Below are 12399 nucleotides of genomic sequence, written 5' to 3' on the forward strand. Positions count from 1 at the left end.
AGGGAATCCTGCTGTACGTGACAAAGAAACAAGGCCCTTTCCTAAGCAGTGGTGTTTATATCACGGTGTGCTTCCTTGCATCCTCCTACTGCATTTAAGAGTAAGTGAAATCCTTGCTTATGAAAACTGCCACCAGCAAATGGAGAATGTTTTTGGGTGGCGCTGCCAGTTCCCAGTGTGAATTAGGAAAGGATTATTTTCCTTGGGAAGATGGAAGGGTCAGTTTCAAAACAGACTTGGGTGAATGCATGGGGTTTCCTAAGGAAAAGAAAGAAACCACAGGAGCCAGTACCAGCCTAGAGCCTGGTTCTGTGGTGCAGGGCGAGGAAGCAGCCTCTTTCCCCTTCCCTACTGCACAGGTCCTTTGGACCAAGCAGATGTTTTTTCCTTCACTAGTTGAGTAAGTAAAGATTGTCTGACCTCTTTGTTTCCCCATTTTAGGCCATGAACCTGGACTTGTGCAGCTGGTGAATTACTACAGGGGAGCAGACAAGCTGTGCCGCAAAGCATCTCTGGTGAAGTAAGGAAGTCACTCCAAATGTTATGTGGGATTGGCAGGAGTGTTTCTTCTAACCATTGTACAGTGTTGGACTTGTTCAGAGGGTATTTCACAGAACAGCTGCCCTGGGGGTGTCCTAGCATCATGTGCTGTCTTCACACTCCTGTGCTGCTCTCTGGAGCTGTCTGTGTGCACAAAGACCTCTTTGTAACTTCGGGGGAAATGCCATTTCCACTGACTTGCATCCACTTGAAACTGTGGAGTGTATTGAATTAGATTAGAGCCAAATCACAAGGGAAAAAAAAAAACCAAAAAACAGAACATATCTGCTCTCCTCAGGCATTCAACTAAAATCTACTCCTTATTTGTTTCAAACAGAGATGAGACACTAATAAGCCTTTAGCTAATCAGATTTGTTGGTCAAACAAATGCTTGGAGACATCTCCAGGAAGAGCTCTGAAGGTTATTTCTGCATGACAAGCCATGCCAGGGTCTCCTGGGGAAAAGCAGATGAGCTCTCATTGAAGATAACCCTTGTCCCTGTGCAAACTCTGCAGCTATTAGGGCATTTTTAGTTCAGAGCTCTTGGCCTTCTCTGAGCATTTGATTCCACATCAGTGTCTGTGCTGCCTCTTGCTGATGCAGTCCTGCAGGCTGCGTGTGGAGATGCGAGGCCTCTCCTTCCCCATGAAGAACCTGGTCCTGACTGCTTTCTTCTCAGTGGTGGTGGTGTTTGGCAGGAGCTAGCAGTCTTTAAGCAAGCATTCACAGTGCTCCCCAGCTGGATTTTTCTGAGGCACATGGCCTACAGGCAGTGCTGAAAGTGCTTCCATTCCTGTTTTTTTTTTTCCTCCTGAAGCTTGGTTGACCTTTGTAACTGTGGGGTCAACCATGCATCAAGCTACTTATGAACTCAAAGGGACCACAAATGACATTCTGCAGGGCTCCAGGGGTGTCCCTGACTGACTGCCATCTCAACAGAGAGGCACAAATGCACAGAGAGAGCAGTCACCAGTCATGAGATCTGCTTTTGGCCTTGAGCAAAGTACGGAGTGAGCGTTCAGAGGCAGGCAGCTCCCGTGACTCTGAAAGAAAGCAGCCTGGGCTCAGCTAACAGGAGTTTGCTGGCATCTCTTAACTTTACTGGTAGGAAGGATGTGCCAAGGAGATTGGAGACTGCATGATGCAAGGGGAATTCCAGACACTGAGACACAAAACATGTAGCTGTGTCCCTGCTCTCAGTGCCATCCTAGTGCTCTTCATCCACAGCTGAGACACCTGAACAGATCTCAGTGGGGATGGGATCAAGAGCTAAGTGTCAGCACAAAGACTATTATTGCTCTACCTTCCCTTTTGCCTGTTGTGATCACAGCACCCTTCCTGCCCCATTCTGTGTTAGCAAATCTCCTCAGTTCCCTTGTGCAGAAATGATACAAGGTGTGCACCACAAGCTCTAGTTGGAAACTTCTCTGCTGAGTGTTTCCTGATATCCATAGTATCTACAAAATGAAAGCGTGCAGGTCTGGTTCAAAGAGCAGTGCTTGGCTGCAGGTTGGAGTTGCTGTGATATCTTCAGGAAAACCCTAATTTCTTGGGTCTAAAGAAAATACAATAATTTAGCACAGGCTATCCATAAGGTGCTATTCATGACCAACTGGAAGAGCCTATTACTGATGATATTTACTTACCAACTGATGTCCATGCAGGTGGGGACACTCTGGAGGTTAACAGCCCGTCTCTCTCCACCCAGGCTAATCAAGACAAGCCCTGAACTAGCGGAGTCCTGCACGTGGTTTCCCGAGTCGTATGTGATCTACCCAACGAACCTGAAGACCCCTGTGGCCCCGGCCCAGAACGGAATTCGCCACCTGATAAACAACACGAGGACAGACGAGCGGGAGGTCTTCTTGGCAGCTTACAACAGGCGGCGGGAAGGCAACGAAGGCAACGTGTGGATCGCCAAGTCCTCAGCTGGTGCCAAAGGTTCATCCTCCAGCCAAATGAGCTGCCTTGTTACCCCTTACTCTTTACTTGATCGGTAGAGTCCTGAGGTTGGGCTGAGCCCAGCTGATGTCTAGCCTGTCTATGAAGGGCTTTGCCTACCAACTCCGTGCCAGTCAAGCCAGCACAATGTTCACCTTCGTCTGCTTCATGGCATGGGGCTCCTGACAAGCATTCTAACATGTACATGCTGCCTAGGACATGGATGGCAGTGAAAGGACCTCCACTTTTCTACAAGTGCACCTTGAAATATGGGGGAGTTGGCTGCAGGGAGAAGGCAGCAGGGACCAGCAGGCGAGGGAAATGTGAGGGCAGGAGATAAGGAGCAGAACAGGATATGGGAAGGAGGGCAGCAGGCAGGACAGCAGCCTTCAAGGGGAAGGAGCCTAGTTCTACATGCTGCAGCTTGTTCCACCACTGCCTGTCTTTGGACTGAACCTAGATGCCTGGTGCCAGTGGCCTACCAATGGTCACAGTGAGAGACTGGCTGAGCTCAGTGCATTGAAATGGCACCCAGGCCTCGAGGAGGGTACTGCAGCAAGACGAGCAGTACAGTGCCTGTAGGTCCCTTGAATTTGAATCAGGCAATAGATACCTAAGTGAAAATGTGTCCTTGGTTGTTCCAAGGTCTTTGCATTGCTTGCTCTACAGAATTAATGAGCTATTAGAGGAGGCAGCTAGAAACAGCTATGGATGGAATGCCTTGGTAATTGTGCTGTTGGTCGCAGCAGTATCATGAGCATGTTAGCAGAATGTCTTTATGAAAAATTACCTTGCCAGGTGTGCAGACCTCATGCTCCAGAGCCCAGCTTGAGGCAGGACCTGGTCTTTTTAAAGGGAACAAGCCCATGCGTGTTACTGATATTTGCAGAGTTGCTTTTGATGCAATCTTAGAAAATTCTCCAGTGAATGTGAAGGCCAGAGGTAGCAGCAGGGAGGCTGCATGACAAAACTGTCCGTCGTGCTGGATTTCTTAGCTGTGTTACTGGGAAGCATCAGAAGAGTATGATTATTTTCTTCAAGGAGGAAAGGGAGATGAGTTCTTTTGTTATGTCAGTGAGGGAATGTGTTTCTGTATAGTATAACTGTCAAAAAAACAGTCTGGGCAATTTAAATAGCTGTTGCTGTTGTTCACTGCAGGATGGGGAGGTCTAAACTCTCCACATACTTGAAGTGTGATTCTGTCTTTTCTGCATTAAAGCAGAGTAACTTTTCATATTCATCAGTGTGCTGCAGAACTCAAGCTGGGAATTAAAGTGGAAAGCAGAGCCTCATGTTAATGTTCTAGAGGAAAGTTTTAAATGTCATGGGATTGTTTCTGGTGAAGAAGAAAGCTTGTCAACATTAATTGCCAAGGCAGATCAACCTCAGGCACAGCCCCTGACTTGGTACAGGTCTAGTGGAATCTTAGTTGTCCATCAGTAGAAGGAAAATTAAAGGATCAAGATATCCTCACTTAAAATTTGAGAGATTTTTTAACTGTGGCTAGAGGTTTTGATGCTTTCTTTGAAAGAAGGGATGTGTGCCCCACATAAGCTGCTCTGCTGCCTCACTGGGTTGCTGATGAGGTGGGCAGTTAAGCTGACCCCCCCTTTTGATTCACCATCTATCCAGTGCAGAATGGGTGCCTGCTGATCTTCCCCCTGGAGGGGCTGTTTTGGCTTACAGAGATATTCCCCCTCTCCTCCCCCTTCCTCCCCACCTCTGGTTGTGCCAATGCAGTTGGTTGTACCAGTTCTACCTGCCTCTGCTGTGATCTGGGGACTAAATATCTTGCCCCCTGCATAAACATGGGTGAAAAAGCTACATTGCTGAAAGGACTTCCTTTTGGTGGAGGACACTAGAGTGGCTTAGGATAGATTTGACTCACATTTAGGCAAAGCATGGAGCAATGAGAGTACCTGCGGGGCAGTGTCAAGACTGATGTTAAGAAGTCACAGCTAGGAGCATTTTCCAGAGGATGATCCTGTCAAACCCTGCCTGTGCTCCAGACCTGTGTTCTTCTCCTGATGGCCCCCTGAAGAGTGTTTCTTTCTTTTCACTCAGCATTTCCTCCAAAACACTCAGCACAACATTAAGACTAAGTCATCAGTTTTAGTCCAAAAAGTTATCTAAATGCCTGAAGACTGTACATAGTACCAGAAAAGCGTTGGGTAGTTCTACATGAGCTGGTTTATCCTTCCTGTTTTCGCTTTTCTGCATCAGTGATTTCAAATCTGCAAGAAATGAGCAGTGATGTCTTCAGCCAAAATGTGGCAGTATTTAAAAGGCACATCTAATTTCTTTAATGAAGAGCTTCCACAGCAAGGGAAAATGACAACTACATGGATGAATATTTTGAAGTAGTTCTTTTCCTAATTCAGCAATGATTTTAATAGTACCTTAAATTAACTTGGTGAGCAGGGCAGCACTGTGACTGCCTCTTGCAGACAGAGAAGCCAAGCAGGGGGAGAAAGTCTCAGTCTAGGATAAAAAAAAAAACCACAAAACTCCTTCCTTAAATGAAGGAGTATTTAAAAAAAACAACTCACAAACTGCCAAAATCCCTGTTGTCCAAACTGCTGGAAAACAGGATAGAATAAACGCCACCCCCTCCCACCCCTTACGAAGCCCAGCTAGAAAAAAAAAAAAAAAACTGGAAGGGGAAACAAACTCCCCCAAACCAAGCAGCTGCCTTGGTGCCTGCCAAGGTCCCTGTCTGCAGCGCATCCCCTCACACCCAGCTAGGCCAGCCCTGGGCAGGCCATGCCATCCAGGTAGCCTCGATTCCCATGTTCGTTAGCTCCAGATACTGGGGAGCCAAATGCCCTGTGGCATGGTGATGGGGATCCCTCCACAGATTCACTGCCTGATGCTGAGCCAGCCTGACATCACTAGCCAGCCCTGGCGAGTTCTTGCATGTTATGTGGGTTTTGGGCAAATGAACCACGGTCTGCTTGGGCCCTGAAAAGGCTCCAGCAAAGATATGAGGATCCTCTACCTAATTTTGTCTTCATCTCTCTGTGGCAGGAGAAGGAATCCTGATTTCTTCAGAGGCTACAGAGCTCCTGGACTTCATCGATGAGCAGGGACAAGTGCACGTGATTCAGAAATACCTGGAGAAGCCTCTGCTGCTAGAGCCAGGGCATCGCAAGTTTGATATCAGGTAACGTGTTCTGCTCCTGTAGCACTGGTTTTCATTGGCATGCTGCTGCTTCTTAAGATGCTGAGACTAGAGTTTGTTCTCTCGCCCACCAGGAGCTGGGTTCTTGTGGATCACCAATATAATATCTACCTCTACAGAGAGGGTGTCCTGCGGACCTCTTCCGAACCGTATAACAGTGCTAATTTCCAGGACAAAACCTGCCACTTGACCAATCACTGCATTCAGAAGGAATATTCCAAAAACTACGGGCGCTATGAGGAAGGGAATGAAATGTTCTTCGAGGAGTTCAACCAGTATCTGATGGATGCCCTGAACACAACGCTTGAGAATAGCATCTTACTGCAAATCAAACACATAATAAGGTAGCCAGCTGCCTGTTGCATAGGGACCATGTAAGGGGACAGATGGGGAAGCAGACAGACCAATAAGAGAAGGGTTTCAGGTGCATAAATTTAACATAAAGCCATAAACACCCCAATGTCATTGCACAATGATAAGGGACCTCCATAGGTGCTGTTCTCTCGGGGGTGTGCATTTTGCCAGCTGTGGCTGGAGGAGGATGGAGTGAAACTGCTTGATAAGGGAAGAGCATAGGTCAAAGAACATGGTCTGGGATACGTTGAGGTTAAAAAAGGTTTAAGAGGGGAAATGAAGCTGAACTCAAGTCTGCAGGATCTCACTGCTTCCCCCACCATCAGCAGTCAGCAGCACATCTCATTGGCATAGATCATCTCACTCAAGCCACGTAGAGCCAGCTGCCTACTGGGCACAGAAAGCGCCTGGAGAGAGATCTTGGAGCTCACAAAGAATCCAGATCTTGACAAAGTGATCCTTCATAGCAGAATTTACTTTGCAAATACTCCACTGCTGTGACTTGCACCAAAAAGACCTGACACAATCTTTAAGGGACTTGAAGGCAAATACAGTCTCCGTGGCAGTTCCCTGGGGACTTGGTGCAGCTCTTTGTGGCTCTGCCTTCTACTCCAGGCTCTAATTGCACATCATGTTTTTCCACTTGCCTAATCCAGCAATAAGGGAGGATGCTGCTCTCCAGCACTTCTGGTGTTAACTCAGGAGTGTCCCCACATGTTTTGGTGGTTGCATGAGTTCACTTGCAGGGGCGTTTTTATTGTGATGTGTGTTGGATATAGCTTGTAATTTGGGGCAGTCCCAGGGCAATAGGGGACCCTTCCACTTAGCAGAGGGCACATGCCCTCAGAAGCTGCAGTGCAGCAGTTGTGTCTGCAGTGCACATCACGTTTTTCCACTTGCCTAATCCAGCAATGAGGGAGGATGCTGCTCTCCAGCACTTTTGGTGTTAACTCAGGAGTGTCCCCATGTTTTGGTAGTTGCACGAGTTCACTTGCAGGCGCCTGTTTATTGTGATGTGTGTTGGATATAGCTTGTAATTTGGGGCAGTCCCAGGGCAATAGGGGACCCTTCCACTTAACAGAGGGCACATGCCCTCAGAAGCTGCAGTGCAGCAGTTGTGTCTGCAGGGCTTTTAATCTTGGGCTTCTGTTTTTTCTTTCACAGAAGCTGCCTTATGTGTATAGAGCCTGCAATCAGCACAAAGCATCTTCACTACCAGAGCTTCCAGCTCTTTGGATTTGACTTCATGGTGGATGAGGAGCTCAAAGTGTGGCTGATAGAAGTCAATGGGGCCCCAGCATGTGCCCAGTGAGTAATCAGTTTCTGTAATACCCTTGTGATGCCACCATTCATGTGTCTCACCCAAAACATTGGCTGTGTTCCAGCTGAAGTGAAAAAGGTAGAAGAAGGTAAACGGCAGGAGAATTTTCCAGGCTAACCCCTATCAGACACTGCTCTAAGTGCCAGCTGATTTACATTAATTTCTCTTGTCTCTGTGGTTGGTATCCCCCAGCTTCTTTCCCATGTTGTGAGGTGGGACACTAACCTCAGATTTTGGACAAATGGGTTTGAATGTAATTTGGATAATTTATATTGATTATTGGATTAAAGTAACATTGCAGAGTTAATGCTTTGGGGGTCAGGTGGTTTCTCAGTCTCTCTTGGTGGCTGGACTTTACCTGAACAGATGATAAATTAGGAGCATTAAGGGCAGCAGCTGGGAGCAAGTGACTGAATTTGTAGGGAGTAGGACTCCAGAGCACACTGTGGATGCTGTGGACACCAGATCAAAGCCTCCAGCAGCCAGGGGAAGGCTGGAACAGCCGTGGCAATGAGCATCTCTGCATGGGCACAGCAGGCAGTGCTGTATTATGTGACTGAGACAACGGCGGGTGACTAGAAATCTTTGCTAAATGGGCATCTGTATCATACACGAGCCCAGCAGAACAGGCTGTACATCACTAAATTAGAATTTTATTAGATCATATATAGATTAAATTAGATTAGATCATCACTAACAGTAGGCAAAAAAATACAAGTCAAACCTACCAGACAGCCTGTTCAGTGGCCTTCTCAGAGCTAGAGCTCAGGGAGATTTTTGTATCCAGGATGCCCTGTTTACCTTGTGCACCGTGGTGCAATACTGCCTCGTGTCTCCTTGTGAGATGAGCAGGAGCCTGTTCTGACAGCAAATTTAGATAATAGTGTTTGGTCTCATCTGGCAGAGACCAATACTGGGAATGAAAAAGAAAATGGTTGCTGGGATAGGCAGGGAGGAGATGGAAGAGATGCCACCCTCCTCCTGTTTGCCACCCTGGAGCTACCTGTAACAGGAGTAGGATCTTCTAGGTCCTGCTGGAAAAATGCATGTCTGTGTAAAAATTGATGGGGCCTGCTGGTTTCTCCTGCCTGGGCTCTGACTGTCTCTCTCTCTCTCTCATCTCTTAGGAAGCTGTATGCAGAGCTCTGCCAAGGAATTGTGGATGTAGCCATCTCTAGCATTTTCCCCCTGAACGACACTGGGCCAAAGATGAGCCAGCCATCATCGATCTTCATCAAGCTGTGATGAGGACAGGAAAGCCTCTGCTGTGCACAGGGAGAGACTGCACCCACTGGGTCAGCACAGCTCAGCGGCTTATCGGTATCATGCCAAAAAGTGATAGAGACAGGCTTCTTCTTTCCTGGAAAATCAAGGGGGAAAACAACAAAGCAGGCATCCACACAGAGCTGCTCAGACAGCTCTGTCTGCATTCACCAAAATCCACTTTAGAAACAGCTCCTGTGACTTTGATACCTGATCTCTCTCTCTCTGGGAGAACAACAAAATAACCTTAAAATGAAACCCCAACAGGGATACTATAATATTGTATTAGCTCCTCCTTTTCTATAGAGATAACACTGGGATATTTAAGGGAACTGAGTGAAGAGTACGATGTTCTTCTGGGACGTCGTGGCTGGGAAGTTGTCCTCCTGTTGTGTTTCTTTCCTCACCTACTGCATCATTAGTGCCTTAGCTCAGCTCCGAATAGGTGACTCCTTTCCTTTGTTCCTGCTCTGTTACATAGAAAGGAGTAAGTTCTCTGGCATCACAGGATGCCTAAAACCAGGAACACGGAGATTTCAGTTTCCTTAGGTCATTTTCCAAGCTGTTTGGCTGAACACCCAGGCAGCGGCTGGCAAAAGGGTGCTGAACTGCAGGCAGGCAGTGAATTAATCCAAGCAAGGAAGGCAATTCTGTTTATTTATAGCTATCCATTTCCTAATGAAATTTGAATCGGGGTCCATCCCAGTCTGATGCAGTTGGATTCTATTTAAAAGAGGTAGAGAGGTCCCCCTCAGGGCTCTCTGGCAGGCTGTGGGATTGCTAGCATCACTGTTATGCTAAGAGTATTTCAAATAGCAGAAACACAACCTCAGTTTCTTCTGAGACACTGCAGTGAATTTAGACTCTTCTCAGCTTTCACCTTCATCCAAACCTTTCAACCCAAATTATTCATATCCTGTTTGATCCAGCCAATTTTATTCTCCTCCATTTGACAAATAGTGCAATTTTCTGCCCTGAGCACAGTCCACAGTTTGATCCCAGCCCTGGGGGAAGGTAGGTGAGGTTTTATAAACGAGGAGAGAGATTCCTTGTGTATAGGTTTGCCATACATCTCAGAAGACAGGTTTTGGGGGAGAGTGGGAGTGTTTAAATTCCTTGAGGTCCCTGAATTTCAGAGCAAACATCTGCTGTGAGTATAACCTAAAGCCCTGGCATATTGCCCAGCCTGTGAAGTGTATCTGAATTTCAGCCTGAGCCCAGCACATCCCTCCTAAGACAGAGCTCTCTGCAGAGTGCAGTGGTACTTGTAATAGCAGCAAGCTTTGGGGTAGGTGTTTGGGCTGTGTTCTGCTGTCTCTGGCAGGAAGAGATGGTTGACTCCAAATTAAAGTGGTTCCTGTTACCAAAACCAAACAAGAGATGGTGGAGGTTACAAGCTTTTGGCTGCCTGTGCGTAATGGGAAGTGAATCAAACAGTGGGATTTCTGTCTTCCTCAGAAGATCCTGGTGCTTTGGCATACCCATCTCTGCTTGTGAGGGAGATTTCAGATGTCTCCAGGCCAGAAGACAACCCTGGCACCTTTCTGAAATGCCCAGGCCTCCTTTGAGCGATGCATTTTGATCGTGTTGTCTTGGGATGGACATCTGTTGCAGCATGCTGTGAATGCACAGGTTTCACACGGGCCACTCAAACCCAGGAGGGGGCAGAGCACCTAGCAAACCCCGCGGAAGCACTACAGAGAGGGCACGTCCCAAACTGCTGCACAAGCACCTCTGAAGTTGTCAGCACCCTGAAGCACAGTGTGGATCTACACCTGCAGGGGCTGTGGCTGATGTTGGGTGCACTGGTACACGCAGAGAGGTGGCAGGGAGCAGGAGCTGTGTGAGAAGAGGCTGCAGCTCTGCTCCCCTGCACCACGAGTGCTGCTGGGTGGCTGCGCTTCCAGCGAGACCCCAAGTGCCAGGTCTGCTCTCTGGATTTGGGCCTCATGGGTGCTCCAAAGAGGGACTGTGAATATGAGGGGGAAGCTGAGTGATAAGCTGGAAGAGGGGTGTGGAGGAAAGACAGGCTGAGGTTTTTAACCTTGTGATAGCACATAGGTGTCAGAATATCACTGCAGGCCAGGCGTAGCATAGTGGTAACACTCCAAGGTAGAATGTAAGTGTGATGGTTGTTACTCATCTTGCAAAGTTCACCACATCTCAGTTGGCATTTTCATGTTAATTCTTGTGAGCTTAGAAGTTGCACCTTTTTGCCCAGCAAAGGGAAGATCCAGTAGCAATTGCCCTGCCTCAGGATGTGATGGAGACATTTGGCTCTTGGAGGCTTTAGAGCAGACAAGAGCAGAGTGCAAAGAGACAATTTTCCCCATCATAATGAAATGGGAAGTGCTCATGTGCTGGGGTGCTAGACCCATCCTTCTTTTCCCCTCAAATGGGAAATTAAAAAAACAAATAACCCCCTTACTGCACAGTAACATGAGATCCCTGCCGATGCAGTGGGGTAAGGCAGGAAAGGCTCCTGGGTGCAGGCAAAAGAAGCAGCCCCCGCTGAAGCAGCTGGTACCACCAGGAGGAGCAGTGACTCAGGAGCCTCTGTGTAACTCCAAGGCCTTTTCTTCCCCTTTTTCACCCCAGATTGCACTTTGGCAGTTGTGGCATGTCAGTAGCTGGCTGGTTTTGCTGCTCAGCTTAATGCAGGGCTTCGACTTGATGGTAGAGCCATGACCACAGGCAGTGCAGCTATTCATACCCTGCCTTTTCAGCTGGGCTTGTGGTGATTCAGGGACTGCTTTGATCATTGACTGGTTTGCTGAATTTTTCAGAACTAACCAACAGGCTCTAGAAAAAAAAAGCAGGTTTCATGAGTATTTACCACCTATCCTCAAAGTGCTCCCCAAGGTAAAGCACAGGATGTAAATTTCAAAAAAGGACAGAGAGCACAATGCCTAAGGTCTTGCCCAGAATGATAGCTACAGTATTGAGTAGAGGATGCGTGTATGGCTGAGGCCTGAGCATTGCCACTGTGGGTACACCTTGCAAGTGATGCTCACAAGCCCTTGTGAGATTTCTGTTTGTTTCTTTTTTTAGGAATACACAATAATAAATGTTTTCTAGCTTATTTCAGCTAAAAGGTCAATAGAGAAGCTCTTACTCTCTTTCTTGAGCTTTCACAAAGGATGGTGCTGGGTTTCCAGAAGACACCTACAGTATTTCAGAATGTCTCTAGTCTTAATTGTATCCCTTCACATCAGCCATGAAGGATTTCAGGCCCAGGTGGTCTGGCTACGTTTTCCAGCAGGGTCTTGGTTCTGCTGGAGTCTGGGTTTCAGGTAACTCCCATGTGGCTTCTCTCATACCAGGTTAGTCATGATTACCATGCAACAGCTATTGTGCTCCTGCTAAAAGCCAGTGGCCGGCTACAGCCTGTGGAAAATACCAGAGAAGTCTTTAAAAAGGCTCAAAAGCTGCTTCATCTGGGGGGCCTGGCTTCCCAGCCTCATTGTGACTAGTGCCCTTCAGGACTGCTTGCATGTCTCTGCTTCCAGCATTTCTTGTTCTCCATGTACAGCGTTCCCCCAGGAGAGCAATACTGTGCCGTACATAGGCTCATGTTCGTGTCTCATAGCCAGTGTCCACTGTGGCAGCCCTCAGAACCCCTGGTGTTCAGAGGACGGTGGGGTACGTGTGGCGCTGCCAGGCTGGCAGCCCAGCAGGCTGCGGTTTGTGTGCCCAGCCTCTCACGTCAGCATGTGCGTGGTGGGCCGGCGGGTGCCTGAGCTCGTGGATCTCTGGCGACTATCCACATCTCTCCTAAACCCTCATTAAAACATGCAA

General features: G+C 47.8%; 1 protein-coding gene across 1 annotated transcript; it reads left to right on the forward strand.

Annotated features, from left to right (window-relative positions):
* Positions 1 to 441: 441 nt before the first annotated feature.
* Positions 442 to 8875, forward strand: TTL (tubulin tyrosine ligase; the record flags this gene model as incomplete). Its single annotated transcript, XM_008941960.1, has 6 exons — positions 442 to 520; positions 2250 to 2482; positions 5510 to 5645; positions 5738 to 6007; positions 7182 to 7325; positions 8466 to 8875. Coding segments are annotated over 6 exons (980 nt in total), but the record flags the coding sequence as incomplete, so codon positions are not given.
* Positions 8876 to 12399: the final 3524 nt, after the last annotated feature.

This window comes from Merops nubicus, unplaced genomic scaffold (genome assembly GCF_000691845.1).
Source record: "Merops nubicus isolate BGI_N331 unplaced genomic scaffold, ASM69184v1 scaffold37836, whole genome shotgun sequence".
NCBI lineage: Eukaryota > Metazoa > Chordata > Aves > Coraciiformes > Meropidae > Merops > Merops nubicus.